The sequence below is a fragment of the Rhinolophus ferrumequinum genome, chromosome 4, assembly GCF_004115265.2.
Source record: "Rhinolophus ferrumequinum isolate MPI-CBG mRhiFer1 chromosome 4, mRhiFer1_v1.p, whole genome shotgun sequence".
NCBI lineage: Eukaryota > Metazoa > Chordata > Mammalia > Chiroptera > Rhinolophidae > Rhinolophus > Rhinolophus ferrumequinum.
The window spans coordinates 99975282-100002797 of NC_046287.1; the positions used below are offsets into that span (position 1 = coordinate 99975282).

At 40.1% G+C, this 27516-nt stretch overlaps 1 protein-coding gene across 4 annotated transcripts in view; it reads right to left on the reverse strand.

Moving 5' to 3' along the window:
- Positions 1-27282, reverse strand: part of FLT3 (fms related receptor tyrosine kinase 3) — a 65363-nt gene extending 38081 nt beyond the window's left edge. For all 4 annotated transcript variants that reach the window (XR_004422802.1, XR_004422800.1, XR_004422801.1 and 1 more), the window contains exons 1-5: positions 27038-27282; positions 15203-15327; positions 9203-9405; positions 6070-6185; positions 1526-1655 (exon numbers count right to left, since the gene is read on the reverse strand). Coding sequence is in view for 1 of the 4 variants with exons in the window: in XM_033103817.1 (XP_032959708.1) it covers positions 1526-1655; positions 6070-6185; positions 9203-9405; positions 15203-15327; positions 27038-27080 (617 nt within the window). In the remaining 3 variants the exon portion in view is untranslated. The remainder of the gene's footprint in view (positions 1-1525; positions 1656-6069; positions 6186-9202; positions 9406-15202; positions 15328-27037) is intronic.
- Between the last annotated feature and the right edge of the window lie 234 nt (positions 27283-27516).

Sequence of the window (27516 nt, forward strand, 5' to 3'; positions counted from 1 at the left end):
ATTAAGAGAACTAGTTAGTTACTCATCTCAACCAACTAGAATAAGACTGGAGAGAATTACATAATAAAACAGTTCCATATTTTTTGTGGTTGGTGATGTCTTTTGTTGTCGTCAAAAGAGAGAGAAAGAAAGGAAGAACTGAGAAAGACAGAAAGTGAGGAAAAGAAGAGAAAAAGAAAGCACGATTAGGTTTTAATAGAGCATCTTTTCTTTGAAGCATCTACTGGAACAACCAGTGTCAGGAAGAGAGGCTTAAGCTGTGAAGGTCATCAGTTCCCCAAGCTAACAGAGGGGAGCCCAGTGTTACTTCCTGAGGGAAGTCAGCCGTGTCTCGGGGTTTGGCGGAGCCCTCGTCCCGTCCCCGTTAGCAGAAGATGGACTTTGATTCCTCCTGAGTTTCCCTAACCATTACCTTTCCCAAAATAGATAGGGCTTTTGGAGTTTACGTATAGTCACTTTTCTCCTCCTTATCACTTTAGTCAAGTGTATTCTTTTCCTTGTTTATTATTATAAGAAAATATTATATTATTATTATTATTATAAGATATTATAATAATATCTTATTATTATAAGATAACAGTAATTGGGTCCATTGTAGAAATTTTGGAAAATATAGAAAACCCCAAACAAAAGAATTTTAAATTGCCCAGATTCCTACCACCTTAAGATAACAACTGTTACTAATTTGGTGTGTAGCTTTCCAATTTTTTTTTTTCCTATGCACGCATTACATATATATCTACAGGTAATCTCTTTTTTCCCCCTCTAAAATTTGGAATCACATGCATGTCGTCTACTAACTTTTCTTACTTATTCTCCTCTTTAGTCCCATTTTTCAATAAAAGTTGTTTAGTAAATTTTAATTAGTTCAAAATGCATGAATTCTTAATTTGTGAAAGCTTAGCTATGGCACATACGAAAAACAAAAGTAATCAGTTATACGGTACTTACTATCTGCCAAGCACTGTTCTATGTGCTTTGCACATTTCAATTCATTTAATCATCACAGCAATCCTATAAGGTAAGTCCTGTTACCATCCCCATTTTTCTGATGAGAAAGGAGAGGTTAAGTAACTTGCCCAAGGCCACAAAGATCATGAGCAAACCAGGGCCCAAACCTTGTCTAGATTCTATGTCCTTAAACACTTCCAGAATAAACAGAATAATCACAAATTAAACATTTATTCACAGGAAATTTCTTACTTAGAGGGAATCACACTAAAATTCCATACCTTTCCTTTTCCCAGCCAGATGCTCAGGGAGCTAACAATCCTGTAACTTAAAAGGGCTTTTAGTATTTGTGTTGTGTAATGTCCAGGGAGGACCCTGAGCTGAGTGACACAGAAGAGTTCCAAAAGGCCTCCTTACTAAACCGCGTTGAAGTCCACACTAATCATTCCTTAGGAAGCCAAGTTTCCAGTTAACATAGTGACAAGTTCAATTGTACATACAGTATGATGTCAACCATATTAGAAAAAGACCACAAAAATAAAGCAATCAGCAGTGAGCTCCATGCATGTCATACCTTTCACTCTGTGAATTGCAAAACACCCATTCCACAGTCGGTTCTGGAATGCTCTCAGATATGCAGACCAAGGCGTCCTGATTTTCCATTTTTCTAAAGTACGGTCTCCTTAATGTGTAAAGCAGTGTATCTAAGGCATCATAAATTACGAACATTTTAATATTTTTAAAATAATTGTCTTAGCAGCCCCCTCAGAAAAGAATTCTACATCACTAAGAAAAGCTAGTATTTCACACCATAACAGTGTCTATCTTCTGCTCCACTCAAAATATATATGATAATGTATCCTCTCCTCATCAATACATTAAATTCAACTCTGGCTGAAATGCTAACTTTAGTACTTATTCTCTTAGCCAATTTCTTTGGGCATTTCAGAAATCCACAGAGAACTAAAGTTGAGTGGAGTGAAAATTACAAATATTGATACACGTTGGAAAAGGAACACTGGAAACAACATAAAGCTTAAAACCCATACTTGTATAGTTTAAGACCCAACTTTCTTCCCATAGTTTTACCTAGATGTAGGCAGAAATATACTGATTTAGAAATGCAGAAATATACCGTGTTTCCCCGAAAATAAGACCTAGCTGGACAATCAGCTCTAATGTGTCTTTGGAGCAAAAATTAATATAAGACCTGGTCTTATTTTACTATAAGACCAGGTATAATATAATATAATATAATATAATATAATATAATATAATATAATACCAGGTCTTATATTAATTTTTGCTCCAAAAGACGCATTAGAGCTGGTGGTCTGGCTAGGTCTTATTTTCGGGGAAACACAGTAGTAAGATGGAGTTAGAACTGGAACCAAATTGAGAGGTTCAGTGTAGCCTTCTATTCACATTGGACCATCACACTGTGCCCCTCTCCCACCCTTCTCCCCCCACAAAGCTTAACATATAAACTTTCTTTCTACATCTGCTTGGAGCCCTCTAGGAACAGGAGTTCACTGCCTCCCTGAGCGATCATTCCACTTTTTTTAACACACCTTATTTTTTTTTTAATTAAGTCCCTATGCTAAACTCCAATCTCCCCTCTTATAATAAATTTTATTTTAAAGTATTATATAGTACTTTATATACAGATGGTGCCAAAAAATGTATACACATTTTAAAAAAGGAAAAAACTATTAAAATTGTAATACTCAATATATACCAATAACAAAAGATGAGTACAAGTCATGTTTGATTTCTGCAATAACAAGAGGCGCTCAAAGTGGTTACCATCAGTGTCTAGACGCTTTTGATCATGGTGAACTACTGCTTGAGTAACATTGACCAAAGTGTCCACTTGTACACATTTTTTTGGCACCCCTGGTGTGTGTGTGTGTGTGTGTATGTATACACAAAAGAATATATGAAGTGTAAATTTTGAAGCATAATAATAAAAACGAATACCCATGGACCCATACTCAACTTAGTAACCAGAATATTAATAAACACCTGAATCTACTTTTGTGCCTCTCCCCATCTCTCAGTCCTAGGTAACCTGTATCCTGAATTTTGTGCTTATCATTCCCATGCTTTTAAAAATGTTTTCATCACAGATATATGGTCCTAAACAATATATTAGTTTGTTTTGTTTGTTTTTGAGCTACAACAAGAGGTATCACTCAATATGTTGTCTTGCACAAGTTCATTTTCTCATCCAACCTTATGTTTTTAAGACGCATCCATGGTTTTGCCTGTAGTTATACTTCATTCATTTTTCTTTTTACTGTTATATAGCATTCCATTGGTGAATAGATTATAATCTTATTATTCCTCCTCCTTGCTGTGGACATTTGGGTGGTTTCCAGTTTTTTGTATTACCAACAATCGGTGCTTTGAACATTTTGTGTATTTCTACTGAGACAGTGTGTAAGTTTCTTTGGTAATGTACCTAGGAGTAGAACTTCTGGATTATGTGGCGTGAGCACATTCAATTTTATAGTTAATGACATCTGTTTTCCAAAATGGTTACACTGCTTTCCACTTACATAGCAGGATATGAGGTTTCCTAGTGCTCCATATTTACTCAGCCAGAATTCTAAATTTTCAACAATCTAGTGGGTATAAAATGGTATCTTGTTGTGGTATTAATTTGCATTTCTCGATTATTAATCTAACATGTGTATTGACCATTTAGGCTTCATATTCTGAAAGTGAAATGACCACTCATGTCTTTTGTTCATTGTTCTACTTTTTTTTTCTTATTGATTTATAGGAGCGCTTTTATGACTACTAATCCTTTCTCCATTATGTGAATTGCAAATATCTTTCCCATTTTGTGGTGGTTTTAACTTTCTCTCCCTGTAATTTCTGACCATTGGTCTCAATTCTACTGTCTAGAGCAATTTTTGTAAAGTGTAGCTTTGGTTCCACATGACAATCTTTCATATATTTAAAATCAGAAACCAAAGTCAAGGGAGATAAGGTATTTTAACTAGTTAGCCCGGTTTCCTGACTCAGATGCCAGAAGAATTTCCTCTACATTACACTGCAATCAATCTACTCCTGTCCTCAAAATACTTCCTTCTCTATGCTTAACATTCCCGATTCCTTCAGTTGCTCCTAACTGAAGGAATTCCAAGTTCTTCACTATCCTGATTGCTCTGTTTTGTCAATATTCATCTGGAAAAAAAAAATGGAGAGCTGAAAATAATAATCTACCAATTTCCTTAACCCACACATTATATTTTCATAAATGCTGCCAACATTCAGATTTTCTTCTTTAGCAACCATGCCATACTGTTGGCTAATACTGAACTTGTGGTTCACTAAACCCTTTCCTCTTTTTCACGCTGACTGTTGCCAAGTCTCCCCCATCTGATTTTTTTTTCGAACCCCACCACCCAGCAGAATGCTAAAAACAGGTAACAATTTACTTGAATTGATTGTTGGTAAGTTTTTACACTGTAAATCTTAAGTGTAAAGAAGGTACCCTAAATATAATAGGGCCACGGCAGATGCCCGCTTACCTTTAACAAATTCATAACCATAAACATTTTCAAACAAATTCAAACCATAAACATTTGGGAAAAGAGAGAGAAAGGGAGCAAGAAATCTCTTATTCTCTTCCAACCTGAAGCAAAAAGACTTACTGTCCCTCAGAGGGAGGTCAGGGATTGGAGACGGGACAGGGAACAAGACCAAATCAAAGAGCAACAAAAGGTACCTGTTGTCTTTTGAGCCTCTAGGGTTCTGGTCCCGTAAATTTCAGAGTAATGAAGGGCTTTTCAGAACAAATTTTGACTAACTTTGACCTTACCTAATTTTTGCTCTACAGGCTGACTTTAGAACCTAACACCCCAACCCCAACCCCAGGCAAATGACACTTTGGGACTGTAAATGGCCACATGTGCTCTTTCTGTCGCAGCTTTGAGTGCAAGCCCCAGTGCAGCATGGTACAGGAAGGGAAGTGCAGACCTGGATAAACTTGACTCTAGCTGTGGCCATCACCACACCTTTCGGCTGTCCATTTCCTCACCTGCGTGAAGGCAGGAGCACAGTGAGGATGGAGATGGTACATGCTGAACACCCTCAGCAGGATAACTGTGGTTATTCTTGAGCCGGGGACCTCTGTGCTGGACGCACATACACCACGCCGTGGCTTTGTGACTTCCAGTCACTGACAAGGAGGGGGGTTTGCAAGTCGGACCAACGTGTGACCAGGGAACCTAATTAAAAATGGCACAGACCCAGAGTTTTCAGAGTCTTCCTCCATCACTAAAGGCAGTAGGACCTATGTGAATGTGCCTATCTCTAGTCCTTGACTGTCATGGGAGGTAAAGCATCCAGGGTGTACAGCAAGCGTTAGGCCTGTGCACAGCTGGGAGGAAACGAAAAGCCAGAAGACACATGCAGGCGGCAGTTCTGCCAATGCACGGTTGTCCCCCTGGTCAAGAGCATTGGACTATTCCTTATAGTTTGCTTAGTGATCTGGCATTTGTATAAACACCGTAGCCACTAGCTATATGTGGCTATTTAAAATCCCTCTTTAATTTATTAAAATTAAATAAAATTAAGACTTTGGTTCCTCAGCCACGCTGGCCGTATTTCAAGTGTTCGACAGCCACCTGTGGCCAGTGGCTACCACACAGGAAATGGCAGACACAGACATTTTCATCATCTCAGAGAGTTCCTTGGGATAGTGCAAGGATCTTACAGTCCCATGAGCTATGTATTTTTATCCCTATTTTACATAAGGAAATTAAAGCTCCAAGAGATTAAGTGACCTGCCAAAGGTGGTCATATCAGATTCAGGATAAGAAACCAGGTCAAAATGTCTTCCTCCCTGTCAATCATCTGTCACTGAAAAAAAATGAGGGGTCTGGATAGAGGATGCCATGGGTTTTTCAGGGTGTTAACTCTGACAGTCCATGGGTCATATCACAGAGTCTCAATAGGTTACATGGATAGTTGAAGTGAGTTCAATCAATTTAACTACATGCTGAGGAAAACCTGAATATTGTATCTAGAGCAGCCGGGAAAAGCCCATGGGTTCCAAACAACATCATGGTCAATTGTGAAGACCTAATAGCAAGCTGCACTTACTTCTTATACTCACTGTAAACAATATTGTGTAATTGGTCGCTTCACTTTCAATTAAAAGTCGGTATTCTCCAGCTTGGGTTTCTGTCATTTTCAAAATGAACATAGAAACAACTCCTCTGAAAAACAAGAAAGAGAACTGGTTATTTTGGAAAATGTGTGAAACTAAAAACAAAATTTCATCCTGAGTCAGAGGCGGTTTGGTGGCTCCTGTATTCCATCTCTGACTGTGACACGGATGGTTACTCTGCGGAAAGCACAGCTTATGTCATGTGTCCAACACTCAGCCTGAGCCTCCTTAGTCTGACCTTGACTTTTTTTTTTAAGTGTGTTTTTCCAGGACCCATCAGCTCCAAGTCAAGTAGTTGTTTCAATCTAGTTGTGGAGGGCGCAGCTCACGGTGGCCCATGTGGGGATCGAATCGGCAACCTTGTTGTTAAGAGCACCGCTCTTTAACCAACTGAGCCATCCGGCCGCCCCTGACCTTGACTTTTAACCTCCCTTGAGAATGAGGGACCTCCATTCCAGCACCGTCACCTAGTGCTTCCCAAGCCCCTTGGAGGGAAAACTCCCATCCCAAAATGCACAGGCTCATGGTGTGCTCCTAGTGGCACTGGCACGACCTTCCCTTCAACCATAAAGCATCCTCCACAGTCAAATTGGCCCAGCTATCTGGCCACCCATTTGCAAGACCAGATCACTGTACAAACAAGATACAGTGAGATAAAAAACAGTCTGTTTGTGCCTCTCTCTCTAGATGAAAGAATCGAAGCAAAATCTATACAAGGCATTTTCCTATGAAGTAACAATTATGCTGACATATCACATGGATGTAAGGAGGGAGATGTCTCAATGTTCATATTTTGAACTTTTCAGATATTTGGTGAAGATAAATTTGGCTAAGGGCATTCTCTTCAAAGAAACCGCTTTGATGTGTGTTTGGTGATACCCATTCTCGTTAAAACTAAAAATACTCTCTAGCAGTCTGTTGAGTAATGTTGGATTTCAATGTACATTTCCTGACTTTTAGATCCTTACTACTCAAAGTGTGGTCTTTCTCCCACAGTGTTAGTGTCAGCTGGGAGTTGATGGAGGTGCAGAATCTCAGGCCCCACCCAGACCTACTGCACCAGAATGTGCATCTTAACAAGATCCCCAGGCCATCCAAATGCAGGTTATACTAGAGAACCTTCAGTGCTCCAAGCAGCAGAGCTCAAGAGTATTTGTGCTTGTATCCACATAGACAGTGGGTTACACATTTGATTAGTGATGTGCCTTCTTTCTCTGGACTATTCCCTGTCCTTGTATCATTTGTGACCTCTGGTGCATATCATACAAAACTAGAAGACAGTTCTCAAAGCTTAGGTGTTCCATCTTTCCGGCTATAAGTCAGAGTACAGATAAAATTTTCTATAATTCTCTACTATGAAATAGTCACTGAAAATGTTTTGGTACTAAGGTAACTAATCCACACAAGATCTGTGACTTCAGCTAACAGACGGGCTGCCTATCCTAAAACGAAAAAGGCCACCTCTTATTGAGTGAAAAAACCCTAGGTTTTTCCTTTGCTTTTTGGTCTCAGTGCAGGGAGAACTTTTTTTTTTTGCAGTGAGAACTTTTGTGGCATCAAATTTTTAAATCAGGTTATCCGAACATTTGTTTTCAGTCAATATTCTTAATAGAAGAGTGTTTGGGTGCCCGCTTCGGCAGCACATGTACTGAAAAAGAGTGTTTGGGTTTAACCCCAAGGCAAAAGTAACCGAAAAACAGAAGTGAGTAATACAGTCTCAAAAGAGGAAAGGAAAATGAGTGTGTTCCGAAATTTAGAACCAAACTTCAGAATTATAGCCACTGTCCTGAAAATTACTTAAGAGTTTGACCTTAAAGAAACAAACAGAAGTACTGAAGTCCAGTCACACGGATGTTCCCCCATTACTCATTCAAATGGTCTGAACCCCCAATAGGCCATTTACTGCCTTGTTTCTGGAAAGACTCTGCCTCTTCTACAGCTTTGGAGCATCAGAACACCCCCAAGAACTCGAGAGAAAGGCAGCCTTAGATTTATTAAGGGGGCATTTAAATGGCCTGTGACCCTTGCTTCCTGCCCTTATCTGGTCTCAACAAGAGGAAAGTGACAGCAGGAGACGCAATCACGACAGAGTTAGATACAGGCTTTGATGTCAATGCACAAATCTTGGCTAATATTTTTCTGGATCATGAGACCGATGTTCCTCATACACAGACCAATTTCTTACTAAAATATTGTGTGGACATCACATTGTAATTCTGCTCATCATACTGAGAAATAAAATAGATAAAATGAAATGTTCTTTCCCCAACATTTCCCGGAAAGGAGTGTCTTACTACTTTAACTAGAATGCAATGAAAACTTTCTAACTTCATTTTTAAGACAAAATCCAATTAAAAAACAAGACAGTTTAAGAATCCCATATAGTTTTTTCATTATTTGTTTTACATTTTACCAGTGACTTGCTGCTTTCTTAAACCCTAACTATTCCTCTCTACCTCTCTCTCTCTTTCTACCTCTCTCTCTCTCTCTCTCTCTCCATATATATATATATATGTATATATACATAGATACTTTAAGGAGGGCGCAGTTCACAGTGGCCCACGCAGGGATCAAATCAGCAATCTTGGTGCTACCAGCACCATATTCTAACCAACTGAGCTAACCGGCCACCCCTCTATATAATTTTTAAAATAGACTGTTTTAGAGCAATTTTAGATTTACAGAAAAATTGAGCAGGAAGTGCAGAGAAATCCCACAAACACCGTTTCCCCCACCCCCACACTCTATTTTCCCTATTACTGACATCTTTCTTGGTGTGCTCCATTTCCTACAATTGATGAACCAATATTTGTATTTACTAATGTTCACAGTTTACATCAGCTTCACTTTTTGTGTTGTATATCCTCTGGGTTTTGACAAATCTATAATGTCACGTATCCGTGCCCTAACAATATTTTTAGTTTATTATTTCACTGGCGATAAGAGTTACAATGGACATGAACAGAAATTTGAAAAGAAACTCTAAATGAAGCAAAAAGCAATTTAAAGGCAAGAAAGCATTCCTCCCTGAATTCTTCCGTTTGCACATCCAGTCCCCTCCCTTACCTGTTTTGTGAATCAAAGTGTGGCTGGCAATCCAGGGAGCTGTGCTTAAAGACCCAGAGACAGGAGATGTCCCCCGGCGTGCTGACCAGCACTTGCAGTGTGATGGATGCAGCCATGTCTACTTCCACGCTGGCCGCTTCGTAGACAGCTTCGGTGCTCTCAGGCCTCAAGGCACAGCCGAGGTCCTCCAGGGATTCTGATGGCTGTGTCATGGATGAAACAACGTGAATTTACTACAAGTGCATGTCCAATGAAGTCTCTTCTGAGCTGGAACCTTTCCTAAATACATACATGTTGACCAACTGCCCACAGAACAGAAGCATGTCATAACCCATTGAGAACATATCGCTGACTGAAAATCCCATTAATTATAAGTCTCTAAAGAAAAGATAGATAACTTTAGGCTGCATTTCTAAAATGCTTTACAGGCTATTATGGATTGAATTGTGTCACCCCCCAAAATTCATATGTTGAAGTCCTAACCCCCAGTCCCTCAGAATGTGACCTTACTTGGAGGTAAAGTCTTTACAGAGGTAATCAGGTTAAAATGAGGCCGTTTGGGTGAGCTCTAATCCAGCATGACTGGTGTCCTTATAAGAAGAGGAAATTTGGGGAAGACATGCACACAGAGAGAACGCTATGTGGACATGAAACAGCCACCGACAAGCCAGTGAGAGAGGCCTGGAACAGATCCTTCCCTCACAGACTTCAGAAAGAACCAACTCTGCTGACATCTAGATTTCAGACTTTTAGCCTCCAGAACTGTGAGATGATAAATTTCTGTTGTTTAAGTCATAGGTCCATGATACCGTATTATGGCAGCCCCAGCAAATGAATATACAGACAATAATTACAAAATTCATAATACACAGGCAAATGTTTTTGTTATTATTGTATACAGATAAGAATCTACATAGTAATAGTAAATTGGTATCTAGGTTAGAGGGAATTTAAAAACCAGAATATTTTCTGGGCAGATATTCCCCATAGGCTTCTTTCCTACTTCAAAAAATTGAGCTATATTGAGAGGAGGGTATGGTAGCAACTTCTGCTGATGGATCCATCACCTCTGACTCCCTGCCCTGTTTCCCCGAAAATAAGACCTAGCCAGACAATCAGCTCTAATGCGTCTTTTGGAGCAAAAATTAATATAAGACCTTGTCTTATTTTACTATAATATAAGACCGGGTCTTATATAATATAATATAATATAATATAATATAATATAATATAATATAATATAATATAATACTGAGTATAATATAATAAATACACTGGGTCTTATATAACATAATATAAAACCGGGTCTTACATTAATTTTTGCTCCAAAAGACGCATTGGAGCTGATTGTCTGGCTTATTTTTGGGGAAATACGGTATTATGTAGCACAGCGCGCACACACACACACACACACACACACACACACACACAAATAGCTTATTCAAGTGAAGGGCAGGGTAGCTACTGATCATAAGGCATATTTCTGATTTTATTTGTTCAGTTATTCAGTTAGTATCAGATAAGTTCATTTGATCAATAACTGACAAGTGCTAGACCATTTTGCTGGGTACTCTGGAAGTAGGAAGAAAAGACACTAATATTATCCTTTAAGAGTTTTGAGTCTCATAGAAAGAAATAAGCGAAACACAAGGTGAAATATGATGTGTCCCACAGAAAGATGCCAACTACACTGGAAGGTAAATTTCAGTGCACTGGAACTTCGGAGGTGACTTCCAAGCTGGGGCGGTGGGATATCTTGCTGAAGTCTGGCAATGAGGCTGAATCTTAGATGATGAGTGTAGAACAAAGTTTTTTTAAAAAACTGACACACCAGAAGAAAAGTATTTGCAATATATATTACAAATAAAAGACTAATGCTCCTAATAAATAATTTTTTAAAATTGAGGGACAGGACCAAAAACATAGCAGAAAAATGGGAAAATGAGATGAATAGACAATTCATCAAAAAAAAAGGGACATAAAGAATGGCCCTTGAACATATGAGAAAATGTTCAACTTGCTTATAATTAAAGAATCATAAATTAAAACAACACTGAGATATCAGTTCTCATCTATCAGACTGGCACACATTTTAAGGTATGACAACACATGTTGCTGGTGAGGCTGTGAGGAAACAGCTGCTGTCATACATTGCTGGGGGATGCAAACTGTACAAGCCTTCTGTACAGAGCGGGGATTTGGCACTGCTGAATAAAACTACTCACACACTCACCATTTGAACTAGCAATCTCACTTCTAGGAATGTACTTCTAACAATTCACTACAGCATCTTTGTAATTGTAAAATAGTGGAAACAACCTAAATGCTCATACATGGGACAGTGGTTGAATAAACCATGGTACATCCACACAATGGAGCTGTACAGAGAAAAAGAACAGTCTCTCTGAACTGACTGGGAGGGATTCCTGGATATTCTGTTAAACAAAAAAGCTAAGTGTGAAAAGTATCTACCTTCAAATGTGCTAAGCTTCATGTAAAAAAGAAGGGGATGTAAGAAAATACACATGTATCTGCTCATTTGTGCATAAGAAATACGGGAAGAGTAATGAAAACCTAAAGAGACTGGTTAAGTACAGGAGGTCGGTGGGAAAAGGATGGAAACTTGGTAATGGATGAGGAGGGAGTGGTACTTCTCTGAGTATACCTTTTATATAGCTTTGGCTTTTAGGACCATGTCATGTTTCATATACTCAGAAAATAAATAATTAAAACCAACCAGGATATGAGAGGAACTCAAAATGGAACACAAACCGAATGAACTTAATGTGTAACAAATACATAACATAACCATAGTGAAAGGAGTGGGAAAGAAAAGAACTAACCTAAGTAACTTTGGGAAATTATACTTTGGATATAATATGGTTAAAGACAAAAAGAGTTGTCACAGAAATCCTGCATTCTAGTTAGTAAACCTGTTTCTCACTGGTTTGTGGGTTAACAATTCTGAAACTAGTTTATGTATATACTAGGATTGAATACATAAGTAAATTATGATAACGAAAGCCAGGCTTCTTACTGTCAGAGGGAAGTACAAATGAGGAAAGAGAGAAAACTAGAATGAATCTTTTGGTGCCAAATTGAAATCAGAATTATCAGCATGAGCTTAGGATAGATACAGATAGATAGATGTAGAGATGAGAGACAAACATAGTGGCGTGGGAGGTTACGCTACATACGTATGTTTCCTAGCTCTGTCTGCTGACAGGGCCTAGAAACAACGGCATCTCAGTAGCAAGGAGCCCATCCAGCTCTGAGATCTTGGTTTCTAAATACTACTCTCCAAAAAACCAGTGCTCCTTGGAGGAGTGGTTAATTCCAGGGCTGAGGCAAGAAAAACACAAGATGAGTCTGAACTGTGTTGTAGTGCCAAAAAGTAAGGAAGTGCTAAAAAACAACAACAACAACAAAAAAGACGGGGACATGTTGAAAGGACATGTAAAGGAGACGTGTCCTGAAGTAGACATGGAGACAACCTGAAGTAGCTCCCAACGGCCAACACTGAAACCATTTGTACGACAAAATAAAAATGATTGTTTTGGATTATAGAATAAAATAAATACGAGTCCATACTGGTATAAAAAAATAATTAAATAAAAAAGTAAAATGGAAGGAAGGGATAGCTCTTCATCCCTGAAGAATGCCAATTGTAAAAATGTAGAGGGAATGAGGGGAGTAAGAAAATCAGCATTAGGTAAACATCACAGTAATAATTGTTGTGGACAAGATCCACCAACAGAAGTTAAAATCAATAGGTGAAAATTAGAGGAGAAAAAGGATATCTACATTTCCCCCCAAATATCTGTTAATTACAAAGGAAAATTAGTAACTTTGCAGTGGAGAAACTCAGCACACACCACTTTAATATTCAAAAAGGAATGATAAATTATGGAAATATTCAGATTTTAAACAATGAGTAGATCATGAGAACAGTAAAATCATCTTATTTTGGCTCCAGGACATACGGGTAATATAGCTCAGGAGGTAGATGCTTTTATATTAGAGTTGCGTGGACAAGTTTTGTCTCCTAGACAGTGCTCAGTTATTCAAGACATCTCTGAACTGTAGGATTTGCAGAAAGATATCTCATCTGAGAACTGTGAGCTGTGGAAGAAATCAAAACCTTTTTGTAAAAAGCCACCGACACCCTAACAATCCACTTCATACTGAAGTGGGAAAATGCCCAAATGGAACAGCCTCAACTTCAAGGAGATGAAAGCACAGAGTGAACACTGCTCCCCTTTGCCAGGATTTGTGTGGTTGTTTGTTTAATGCTGTTTAAGTACTACTGAGTCTTAATATACTCCTGAATATCTCATGAGAACATAGTTTTCACGCTACGTGAAAAATAATGCTGGACTTACTACTAGGAACCAAGACCAATCATCATTAATTTTTTAAGACTGTTTTGTCAGAAAACACTTAAATGTGTGCAATTATTTCTTATGTTGAAAAAACACTAAAAGTTTAAAACAACTGGTAGTATTAAATATTTTTGTCTGCACTGAAATACTATGTATACAAAATGCTATAATTATTAATATAATTATATAATACATATAATTATTAATATGAAATACTATGCATACAAAATGCTATAATAATTAATGTAATTATTATAATGTGTTATGATACTAATATCTATTAAAAAGATTAAAACCAACCATTCTTCTGGCATAAAAAAGTCATGCATTAAATTAGGTGTCTTACATTCATGTAGAATGTTGTCATTAAAATCTACTTCACGCTGATTTTAAAATTTGAGAATATTTCTAATATCTCTGACTTTTTGGGAGGGCATGTATGTAATCATGTCATATGTTTATGTGTTATACCTATGGAAAAGAAAATTTCCTTAACTGGAAATGTCTATGGAATTGGCTAATTTTGATTCATTTTTTTATTGTATATACTCATAGACTTCTAATATTTTCAGTTCTCTATCACTTGAGCTTCTTTCATATGAGTAAATACCTAGGCTATGTTTGATGAAGAGCAAGAAGGAAACAAGTAATGAAAATCAAGGCTGAAATTTGAAGGAGCCTGAGACAGGTTATAGAGTAATTTGCATGTCAATCTAAGTAATGTAAAGTCACTGAAGGTCCCAAACCACGCAGTAAAGGATGAAGCTGTGCTTCAGGAAGAAGTCTGGCAGCCCATTCCAGATGAACTGCAAAGGGAAGAAGCCCCTTACGATATTGTTGTGACTATGAGGGAGTTAATGAGGGCTTGAATTAGGGACGTGACAGTGAAGCTAGAGAATGTGAAATGATTGTATGAGAACTAGTAAAGAAAGGAAATTGACAAAACTTGGTAACTGACCGAAAGTGAAGACAAGGAAGAGTAAGTACTCCAAAATGATGCTAAGCTTTCAAGCCTGGGAACTAGACAGGGCCAAAAGCAGAAATCAATCACTCTGTTTTCCCAAAAATAAGACCTAACTGGACCATCAGCTCTAATGCGTCTTTTGGAGCAAAAATTAATATAAGACTGGGTATTATATAAGACTGGGTCTTATATTAATTTTTGCTCCAAAAGACGCATTAGAGCTGATGGTCCGGCGAGGTCTTATTTTCGGGGAAACATGGTAATACCAGAATAGGAGCAGGTTTGGGGAAATAGAAATGAAATAAATCATGGAGGTGGATTTTTAACGAGCAAATGGAAAATTTATGTATATCCAGGAGGCGGTTGGAAACTGGGGACTCAGGTCTGAGAGAGGAGCTTGGATTCTCTTTAAGGAGAAAGGGGAATTCCTATCACCTATTCATGCTGAGTATCAGTGTCTTCCTGAAATCACACCCAAAGAGGGCGCGACTGTTGATGGAGCCAGGTAGCAATGAGTAGCGACACTTACCTGCACCAGATATGAGTACATAATATACTTAAATACATTTTTAAAAGGCCATTTATCCATGGTAGGTACCTTATAAAGTATAGTTTCCAGAGAAAATAGCTAAACTTATATTAATATTACTTTACCGTGGGATATGATGATGACATCCCCACTGATGAACCACTGTTCTTATTATGATTGATTAAAACACACTTGATCACAGGCAGGTCTTGATTTGTAATAGTCTCCGATATCATTGCTGAAAAGACAACTGTAAAACAAAATAAAGACAAGGACGTTGATACATGCACAGCTTAGAAAGAAAACATGTATTCATCTTGCAACAAAACAACAAAACAAAAGGTAATCAAGGAAAAGTGGCCAGCAGGAGAGTATGCAGGAAATGTAATTTCATACAGGGGGTGTAGGGACAGAGCCCCAGAGAGCAGTTTCCAGGCTGTCGGCCTCACGTGGAGGGGTGCTGGCTCGTGTAGTAGATGGCCGTCAGCTGTGGCTGGTTGGCCATCAGCTGTAACCATTAAGCCATTGGCCACTGATATAACTGCCGCCGCTACGGAGGGAAGTGGAGGAGAGTCGTCGGTTGGTTGGCAGAAAAGCGGACAGCAGGTTGTACATCGTGTGAATCCAGCCCCCACTGAGGTATGACTCCCCTACCTATGGCTCTGTGGGTGTTCCTTTTTGGCCTCACCACATCCTGTGTGCTTATGTGGGGTGCGGGAGCAGAGACCCTGCAGGCCGCCCTGCATGACAGGGTGAGTCTTGCTAGAAGTCAGGAGCTGAGGTACTTAGAGCAGTGCAGCCCGACAGAACGTTCGGCAGTGATGGACATGTTCTTTACCTGTCTGTCAAAATGATAGCCATTAGTGACATGTGGCCATTAAGCATTTGAAATGAGGCTAGTGCAACTGATGAGGAGCTGATTGTTTGTATAGAAGCCATTTCTTCTTTATGGATGCTTGTAGAATCTTCTCTTTGTTAAAATTGTCAGAATTACGGGCTTTTTTGACAGTCTATTTTTGTCCGTCGTGTTTTTCATACTCAGTGGGCCTTTTCAACCTAAAAACTCATATTCTTCTCAACTTCTTCTTGGAGAAGTTTTCTTGAATTATTTCTTTGACTGATTCCTTCTCTCTCCTTCACTTTGTTCTCTTCGTGTTGGGATGCTTTTCCCAAATGACTGATGATTCTTGACAAGCTGCTCACATGCAAGAACAAAGCACAAAATGATCACACAAGCTACGTGCCCGTGGCTGCACCTGCCGCCTGGTCTTCTCCGTGTGGTTGTCTTTCGGTTTTCTCACGGGCTGGTCAGATTCCAGAGAGAAGACTCTTCTCTTCCTTGCCTAAAGCCCACGGTGTGGGAGCTGGTGCTGGCAATTTAGACGCTACAGGGACCCTGCAGAGGAAATCAGGTTTCTTCCCCGTTTTCTCAACACCCCCTTATGATTCAGCTTTCCTCATGTGCTTTAAAGTTCTCAAATTTTTATTTTCTTCTTCCCTATTGTCTTTGTCCTTATATGTTTATATCTATAATTTGTTTTTTTAACTGTCATTTGAGTGGACTATTGGTAGACAGGAGGTAAATGTCTGTGTTCAACCATGTTTGTATCTTGTAATCCGCATTAATATCTCAGTATTGCAGCTACGGGGATAACGTATTTAGACACATTCACTGGTTTGTCTTAATCTGTCTTTATTATTTTATTATTTACTAAAGAAGCCACATTATACTAATACTAGTGGAACTATACGGGAAAATTTACTATAAATCCTGGCATCCTAACAAATACATTTTCATTTCTTCTAGAACTTTCCCCATCTGTACACGTAGTTTTCAATTAACTGTATTCATAGAGTATAAATCATCTTATATTCCGATTTGAACACAATATATCATTAGCATTTCTCACGGCACCATATGTAATTGATTTGCATTTCTTCAGTGGATCTAAAATGACCCAATCATTCCTTAGCTATTACACAGTTTATGGTTTGTTTTTTCCTCCCCCCTACCATTTAAAATACTAAGCCTTTCACTTTAAAAGTATTATTTCCTTAGTATAAGTTTCTGGAAGAGGAATTAGTCGATCAAAGAATATAAATATATTTAAATGGTTCTTGATATGCTTTGCCATCTTGTTTTCCAAAGGTGCTATCCCATTTTGTGTTGCCATGTGGAAGGTGAGAACGTAATAAATTTACTATGACCTCGTTAGCCCTTAGTCATTATGTATTTTTCATTTCCCTTGATGTAGCCCCCAGTCTTTCAAAGGAAACTAAATGAGCACAACAGTAAGGGCAAGGAAAGAAAGAAAGACTAAAGAGAGTTTAAGAAACTTTCCTGCCCTATTCCCTAATATTTTTTTATCCCTATTCTTTTTAAAAACAGTTTTATTTAGTATAATTAACATGCAATAAATTGAACATATTTAAAGTGTATAATTTGATAAGCTTTGACATAAATACACTCACACACACACATACATATATATCTTGACCATCACAGTCAAGATAGAAAACTTATCCATCACCCCCAAAAGTTTCCACACGCCCCTTGTTAATGCCTCCCTCTAACCCACCCCAGTACCACATACCCAAGCGACCTCCCATCTCCTTTCTGTCACTACAGATTAGTCCCGAGTTTCTAGAATTTCATACAAATGGAATCACATAGTATGAGCTCTTTATTTTTTATCTGGCTTCTTTCACTCTGTATTTTTTTTTTTTTTGAGATTGGCCCCTATTGTAGTATAATATCAGTAGTTCGTTCCTTTTGTTGCTGAGTAGTAGTCTATTATATAAATATAACACAATATTTTCATTCATTCACCTCTTGATTGAATTTGGATTGTTTCTACTTTTGAGCTCTTACACATAAAGCTGCTGTGAACATTTGTATAAAAGTCTTGGTACGGACACATGCTTTCATTTTTCCTGAGTAAATATGGGGGAGGGGGAATACCTACATCGTAAGGGAGGTGTCCGTGTAACATTTTAAGAAAGTGCCAAACTGTTCTCTGAAGAGGTTGCATCATTTTATATTTCTATTGGCAGCGTCTGGGAATTCCAGTTGTGCCACATCCCTCACCAACACTTGATATGATGAGAATTTTTAATTTTAGCCATTCTAATAGGAGCATTCTTTCTCACTGCAGTTTTAATTTGTAGTTTTCTACTATCGATGTTGAACATCCTTGCAGATGCTTAAGTGACATCTACATATTATCTGGTGGTGTGTTTGTTCACATTCTTTGCCCAAATCAAGTCTTTTTAAATTAGGTTGTTTATTTTCTTATTATTGAGTTTTGAGAGTCCCCTGCCCCAGCTTTATTGAGATATTATCAACATGTAACATTGTATAAGGTTTAGGTGTTATTAAATAATGATTTGATACATGTATATATTGCAACATGGTTACCACAGTAAGTTTAACTAACATCAATTGCCTCAAATAGTTACTTTTTTTTTCTTGTGATGAGAACTTTTAAGAACTATGCTTAGCAACTTTCAAATAGATAATAGAGTATTCCTAACTATAGTCACCATGTTGTACATTACATTGTGAATTTTATCTGGTGTCAGATGTTTTTGTGTTGTATTAAATATTCTTGAACGTTTTTTCTGGGACTCAGTTAAGATCATGATAAACATTTTGTTCCTTTCAGGTCTTGCTTTTAAGCTTGGTTAGGTGGGACTAGAGCAATGTTTAGTCTAGGGCTAATTTTTTTCCACTAATGGGCTTCATCAAAATTAATAATTGATGCTCTTCAAAAGACATTGTTTAGAAATTGAAAAGACAAGCCACAGATTGGGAGAAAATATTTCTAAAACACATATCTGATAACACATATCTAGAATACATAAAAGATATTTAAAACCTAACAAAAAGAAAACAAACGTCCTGATTTAAAAAAAAAGAAAAAGAAAAAACGGGCAAAAGATTTTAGGAGACACTTCACCAAAATATATAGGATGGCAATTAAGCACACAAAAAGATGATCAACATCATTAGTCAGAAGGGAAATGCAAATTAAAACCACAATGACATATTGCTACACCCCTATTAGAATGGTTAAAAAACAAAACCCAAAAACTGACCATATCAAGTGCTGATAGTGATGTTGAGTGACTACAACTCTCAGACATTGTGGGGATGAAAGCGGTACAATCACTTTGGAAAAGTGGTAGTTTCTCGTAAGGTTGAACATTCACTTAGTATATAGTCTAGCAATACAATACCACTCCTAGATATTTATCCAAGAGAAAGGAAAACCCACGCTCACACCAAAACGTATATTCAAATAGTTAGAGCTGCTTTATTCATCATTGCCAGAAACTAGAAGCAAACAAATGAACTTCATCTGGTTAATGGATAAACAAACTGTGACACATCCATTCAATGGAATACTACTCAGCCATAGAAAGGAAAAACGTATTGAGACACATAAATACATACCAATGCACATAACGACATGGGTAAATCTCAAATAATTATGCTGTGTGAAAGAGACAGACTCAAAAGGCTACCTGTGGTAAAATTCCACTAATAGACATTGTGGAAATGGAAAAATGGTAGGGGCAGAAAAGAGATTACTGGTTGTCAGGGTTTGGGAGTGGGCACTGGGGTTGACTAGAAAGAGGCATGAGGGAAATTTGGGGAGAATGGAGATGTTGTATATCTTGATACGTGGTGGTAGTTATGTGTTAGTGTATGTGTTAGTTAAATGCATGGGACCATACACTAAAAGAGGTGAAACCTGCGATATGAAAATTGCACCTCAATAAACCTGACTTTTAAAAAGCCAAAGGAAGAATTTGCCACCGTCAATAGAAAGGTTCTTTCTGAGACTCCATTTCAAAACCCCAGTGACACTTCCCAGAGTCCAGTTCCAAACCCCTTCTGAGCAGAGAGGAAGACTGTGGAATTGGAAAAACACTCCCTAAGTGGTCTACTTTGAAAGGACAGAACTGGAGTTGGGGAAGGGGTAGGTGGAGAAAAATATTGGGCACTAATTTAAAACAAAATTTCAGGTAAAATAAAATCTACTCCATTGAAAGAGTGATGGATTTCGATGTTATACAACAAATCACAGAACGTCAGAGCACTGCATTTACACATCCTCCAATCTAAGTCTCTTGTGAGGCAAAGAGAACTGGATAAGACTTGGAGACCTGAGTCCCAAGTCCCTCTTCTGAGGGTTATACACTTTGATAACTTTGAGTTTCAGCAAGTCATTTAATCATTTTTGGCCCCACTTTCCTCATCTGCTAAGAGAGAGGAGTGGACTGGGGTGGTATAATGAATGTATTTGGTCTCAGTCCTGCTCCTGAAACCCTTGAAATATCTGGATAAGCGTGTCTTTTGTTATTCATAAGGGGCCTCTTTTGAGCACGACAGAGTTTATGCTAATGAGGTGACTTAAGGTGGGGCCCTTAGATGGCCTGGGATGGGGCTGGTCACAGGAAAGACCAAGCGATGAGAGGATGGGAGTTTCAGCCCCATCCGCTGACCATCGGGAAGAGGAGCAGCTGCAGATTAAGCTCTATACAAATTCTTAAACTGAGAAAACGTGAGTTTCTGGGTTGGTGACCACGTGGAGGTGCTGGGAGAGTGGCTGCCTCCAGAGGGCACGCCCACGCCCCTTCCCACACACCTGGCCCCATGCGTCTCTTCCATCTGGCTGTTTCTGAGTTATATAGCCTTTTATAATAAACTGTTAATCTAGCAAATAAAACGCTTTCCTGAGTTTTATGAGCTGCTCTAGCAAATTAATTGAACCAGAAAAAGGGATCAAGGGACCCTCTGGTTACAGCCTGTCATCAGAAGCCTAGGTGACACCTGGACTTGTGAGTGGCATCCTAATGGGGGAGGAGGGCCCGGAACCTGTGGGATCTGACACTAGTTCCAGTTAGAAAACACTTATCTGGTGTCGCAGAATGGCTGGGTGTGGGGGAACCGCGTCCCCACACACACATTGGTGGCGAGCTTCGGAAGTGATGGGTGTTGGTAGTCACGTGAGGGGAAGGAGACACACAGGAATGTGTTTTTCCGTAGAACTGAAGAGCTGTAAGGTCTCAGCCTCTCCATTCATTCCACACTCTTTCTCTGTAGATTCTCATGACTTTAACTACTATTTGCTCATGAATTCCGAAGCCACACCTCTTGTGTATACAGCTCTCTATCTGGGTGGTCCCCAGGAACCTTCAACTCAGACTGCACTCACCTTTGTCCTTTCTGAACCTACTCCCTCCTCCATCTTCCCTTTCAGTTAGTGGCAACACATCCACTGTCATCCAAGCCAGAAACCCAGAAGTCATGTTTGGCTCCTCCCTCTCCTTCACTTCCCATCGTCCAGGCAGTTGCCAAACCTTGACATTTTAACCTCTGATAACTCCCAAATCGACCCGCAGCTCCGCCTCCCCTTACTGCCCTAACTCAAGCCCTCATTGTCTCTGGCCTGGACTACTGTCAACAACTTCCTAGCTGGCCTCCCTGCCATGGTCATGTTGGCCTGACGTCCATCCTCCATACAGACATCAGACGGTCTTTCTAAAATACAAATCAGAGTATGTCACTCGTCTGCTTAAAACCCCTCCACAACCTGTACCAACAGGCCTTACCCTTTCTTGAGTCACAGACCCCTTTGAAAATCTGATGAAACTCTTTCACCAAAAAATACCAAGTACGTACACACACACACACGCACGCACACATACACACACAGCTTGAGAGACACAATGGACCACTGAATTCCATCCATATTCTCTTTTCTACATGATAAAGTCCAAATCCCATATCACATCATTAAACACTTCTTACACATTACACACTGAGCCTCTGGCACCCCAGAATTTTTTTTAAAAGATAACCACTGAAATGTCTTCAGACAATTTTCGGAGTTACAACGTTGTAAATGAGAGTGGCTCTATTGCTGGAGGCCTCATACATCCTGCCTCAGCAACCTGGAAGGGAATCAGTTTTCCGTCTACTCCTTGTTTCTTTCTTACCTCAGTGCCATTTTCTTTGCTGTCCTATTTGCCTGGTATGTCCTTATCATGCCCTTTTCATGTCAACTGTTACTTATCCTCCTAGTCCTGGCTCTGGCATCACCTCCTCTAGGAAGCCTTGCCTTATTTTCCCAGCTGGGTTCAAGGCTCTACCTCTGTGTATACCTATATCTAAACTTGCACTGCCATTTTCCTTTTGTATTCCTGACCCTTTGCCGCCAACACTCCCAACATTACACTGTGAGTTCTTGGAGGGCAGGTACAAGTCCTATGTGGCACTTAACACAAGTCCTAGCCATAGTCAGTTCTCAAGTGTCTGAGAAGGGAAAGAGGAAAATCCTGTGACTCTAAAGCCTAATGATTTCTCCAGACTTACGCGTAACACGTCTTTCTGCAGTGCATCTGCCTAACAAGGAATGCAGCTGCACCTTACAGGTATTTTCTGATGAAGGACTAAGATACTGCTTATCTCCTTTTGACAAATGAGGAAGTTGAGTGCAGAGAAATCTCCTGCCAGAGTAAAGAGCATGTTTCCTGTGTTGTTAGTCCTATGATATATCTACCTGCATTCCTCCAAGAACAGATTCTCTCGCATGAGGAGAACTGGAACTCAAACACCAAAGCATTGGAAGACTGAATTCAATGGAGATCTTATAACCAAAACACAACAGTTTAAAGAAATCATGACAGTATCCTGTTTTAGTGGAGACTGTAAATAATTGTATGGAGGATTCTTGGCTAACAACTGACTTATAATGACAGCAGTGAAAAACTATTTGTACTGTTTAACCTAAAAAATAACAATAGTTCCTCTTTTAGGGTCTTATGCAATTCCTCTAGCCACAAAGGAACAGTGTGTGTGTGTGTGTGTACTTTATATTATTTTTAAATTTCCTCCACATATGTTGGTACCCATAGAACAGAATTGCATGATTCAAGTTAACAACCATCAAGCAAGTACAACAAAAGTTTTCATCCTTTGAGGACCACTGATGATACAGCTATAGAAGATATCTATCAAAGGTAATGAAATCACATAAGTGTAGAGCTCACAGACCCCCAAAAGACAGAAAAACATTCGGCCACATAACTATGGCTACTTAACTGAGAAGTGGCGAAAGCTTTTCTGGAAGTCAGGATAAAAATCTTAAGATCACGAAGCCAACTGATGAAAAGCAAAAAGCTCTACTCAGACACACCGCATACTGTGAGGTTCTCAAGAGTTTGCTCTTTCAGAGCGAATGAAGGATGCAGCATAGTGAGTGGCAAGACCAAGCTGAGCAGTTATAAAACAGACGAAGCTGGTTTCAGCCCCTCCATTTCCCCACTCCAAATTCTTACTCTGGTTTTCTTCAAGATCCCTTTCAACATCAAGAAAAATGCTAAACTACAATACTTTTGAGATGATTTGCTTTTTCTCAAATCAGAATCTTTACCCAAAGATTAAGGCAATATCTGGTGGGTATTTGAGGAGTCAGCAAGATTGTAATCTTGAACATTGCATGTAAGGGCTTTCGTCACACTGCTCTCTGGGTTTCATTAGAAAATGACAAGATGAGAGGAACATGAACTATAGAGAAAGTGGTAAGGCTGAGCCATCGCGGGGGCTTCTCAAGTGAGCAGAAACACTTTTTTGGGAGTAAAATGTAGTCAACAAACTTGTTCAAAGAACCATGTAGACAATTACTTCCTCCCCAAAACCCAAAAGATGGTCATATCGAACTCTGGAGCTGTCCAATTGTTTTATTCAAAATGGAAGAGCAGTTTCTTTCCCACAACCATTAAATACAGGGCAGCCATGTTGAAGTAGTTTTAGCAGACAAAAATCCTGGTTGAAGCTCCTTCATTGAAGCATGCTATTTTTCTCCTATGGATATTTAGTGACCACAAGAACTGTTTTGGAAGGTTGAATTAATTGAAAGCAAGCTTTGTGCTCAAATGCTTTTCCTGAGGAAAGGCAACATCCATGCATTTCTTAAATAGAATGGAATTCACTATTTCTATGTAAGTTCCCTCATCCCCATCTCTTTTGTCTTTCTACCTCTTGTGTCTAGCACAGAAAAATAGGTATCCAATTAAAGTTTATCCAAGAAAAATTTCAGTCTTTCTCATGCATGCTTCCGCATCATCTTTCTTGTCTGAAGTCTTATCTGGAATATAAGTAAGTGGTCCTTCTCCCCATTTAATATCTTATTACCTGGCTGTTTTTCAGTTAAACAATAGGAGAATTCAACAACAACAAAAATCTTTACTGATACATAAGGGTTACTGAACATGTCTTTCTAGTTATAAAAAGGAGAGCCATTCTTTAATGGAAGGTAAGTAGTTCACAATTAAACCTAAGAGGATGATGTGAAGTACCTGGGAAGAAATGAATAGCCAATCTAAACTTGTATGATGGCCCCGATGCAAAGGACTTTTAACATCAGTTCACCAGGCCTGGTGTCTTATCCAATCCAAACCAGTCTTTGCCTGGCATCCCTTCCCTCCTCCTCCTCCTGAATCACACTCCCCACCCCTCAGGCTGGCAGTTTACAAGGAAGCCAATAAAGTAAGATAAGCAACTAGGACAACGGATAGCAACCAAAATGTGCAATTCAAGTCTCTAAATATGAATTTTCTGACCCTAGTGAAAGAGGTCGTATATCATATTTACTGAAATCTTGAAGTCCTCCCCTTTCTTATCCAGCACCAGCACACAATGCAGTGAAGGCCATGGCCAGTACATTTCTGTACATACTTCTTAGAAAGACTCAGCATTCATTATTCATGAAAGGTAGAGCTTACAATATCAGGGAAATGGGGATCGAATATTATACTTTCAGGAATTTAGAGCTTTTAGACATTTTTAAATTTTTCCATTATGGTTGCTATTCAATAATGTTTTATATTACTTTTGGGTGTACAGCATTGTGGTTAGACAAAGCTTTTACACGTTTTAAAGCCCTCACTTTTAAGCTCCTCATTTTGTGTTTCTTTATTAAAAAAAATCTGTACTACTGGGTGTTGGCAGTGATGCGAGGGACTGGAAACCCCCATATACTGCCAGTGGGAATGTAAACTGGTACGACCACTATGAAAAACTGTTGGACAGAGTCCAACAAAACTGAATATACACCTTCCCCTATAATACTCGTGGGTATCATCCTAGGAGAAATGGGAGTTCATGTCCACCAAAAAATGTGCCAAAGAATGTTCACAGCACTATTATTCATATTACACAAAACTGAAAATAACTTACATGTTCAACAAGAGAATGGATAAGTTGTATAGTATATTCATATTAAGGACTAGTACCCAGCAATTAAAAAAATTACCACTGCTGCTGAGAACAAGGTTGAATCTCCTAATCACAATATTGAGTGAAAGAATCTGGACATAAAAGAGTATATCATGGTGGTCTGGTTTACATGAAGTTCAAAAACAGGCAAACCAATGGTATAAGAAGTCGAAATAGTGGCTACGTTTGCAGGGTACTGACTGAAACAGGGCGGAGCTAGACTTGCTCAAAACTTGGTCCAACAGTGATTATGTGGGTACATACATACCTGTATGTAAAAACTAATGAAGTTGCACTGTTAAGATTTGTGCATATTTGCTATATGCAAATTATACCTCATTTACAAAAATCTGGAGAGAGATGTCAAAATCTGGGGGCTCATTCCTAAATAAAGAATTCAATGCAGCTTAAATATAGTTGCAAATACTGATCTTTACTTTTCCAAAGCCTTTGTGTGCCACCGAAAAACTCACTTATCGGTGTCATACCTAACAGAAAGTTAACTCTTTTTATTCATAGACTGAAAAACATATTGTACTATGCATTTGAAATGTACCTATTTACCAACTAGTAAATCTGTTTCAGAAATGCAAACTGTCTGTTTTCCCACTTCTTTCCTCCTTATGTTACGTTTCTTACTCTGTAATTCTGAATGATGTGTAACAACAGCTTTGGACATACTTCCTGCACGTCTATATCGGAAATCTTTTCTCTCTTTACCACAGAGACCTTAAGTTAGAACCCTAGAATGTGGGAGCTGTGGGTGCCGCTTCCAAGACTGTAGAAGGAGAATAAGGGACCCGAGGCTCTCGGTCTCCCAGAACTCTGTCTCCTTCATCCCAAACTCCAGAGTCAACCATCTCATCTTTCCAAACGGATGGAGTGGATCTTTTAGAAAGGGTTATTTATTTATTTGTTTATTTATTTATTTATTTATTTATTTAGTAGTAATCACTATGCTACCCAGCAGATTATTTGGGAACCGTCACCTGAGTCCTTGAAAACTCCCTTGGGGTTTAATGCCAGGATAAAAATCCAGTAGAGGAGGAAGGGGCAGCTAGTATTTTAATATGCAAATCCTCTTTGCATAACATTTCCAAAGTCACTACTCGTTGACCCAACCGAAACTTGGCGTGGGTAGGGGTCGTTATTACGAATGAGTCTCTTCGGGAAAACGCGGGCGAATTTTCCAATCAGAGTTCACTCCACACATAAAAACCCCAAAAGAAGAGCTGAAAGACGCCACCCGGGAGCCTACGATATCCAGGGTCGGTCCTGGCGAGGTCCCGAGCCAACCGGCGCCAGCCTGGGGGTCCCAGACGCTGGCGGATGGCCCAGCACCCGAACCGAGCGGGAGCGCAGGCGGCGGAGCGGCCCCGGCCCGGGGCAGCGCCTCGGCGAGGCCGCCCGCGGAGTCCGGGCCGCAGATCCGGACGCGACCCGAGCCGGGCAGCGACTTTAGAGAAGAGGCAGGAGGATATGGGGTGGGCAGGACGGGGGCCGCGAGCCAGTTGAGGGCGAGTCGGGAGGGCGCAACATAGGGGAGGGGCGCGGGCGCGGGGAGGAACGCAGCGGTGGGGACCTGGAGGCGCGCGCCAGGCCACCGTGCGGGCTGGCGGCTGAGGCCGCGCCGGGGGCTATGGGGGCCACGAGCGGGCGGGCAGGGTCTTACCGAGCAGCGGCAGCCGGCCGCCGCGGCGCGTCAACGCCGGCATGGCCTCCGGAGCCCGGGGTCCCCAGGCCGCGCCGGCCCAGCCTGCGATGCCGCCCAGAGCGGCGCGCCCCGCGCTGCAGGTGGCTCGCTTAAGGATGCGCGTCACCGACCGCAAATTCCCTCGGACTGGTGCAAAGTGGAAGGGGGGAGGATCCCTCTCCCCACCCGCAGGGGCCGAGGCAGGCGAGCAGAGGTTGGGCAGAGCCGGCGCAGCTCTTCGGCCGAGCCCACGTGCCCGCCGTGTCCGCAGCCCGCGTTCCGCGCTCCCGGGGCTCCCCGGCGGTGGCGGCGGGGATTGGGCATCGTTTCGCCCGGGCAGTAGCAAGGGCTCTGCCGCTCCGGGTGGGGAGGAGGCACGGCAAGACCGGCCTTACCCCGCGAGTCCCTGAACGTTCTCGTTTGGATCCTGGAGCACGGGGACAGGTCTTTGAGGCCCC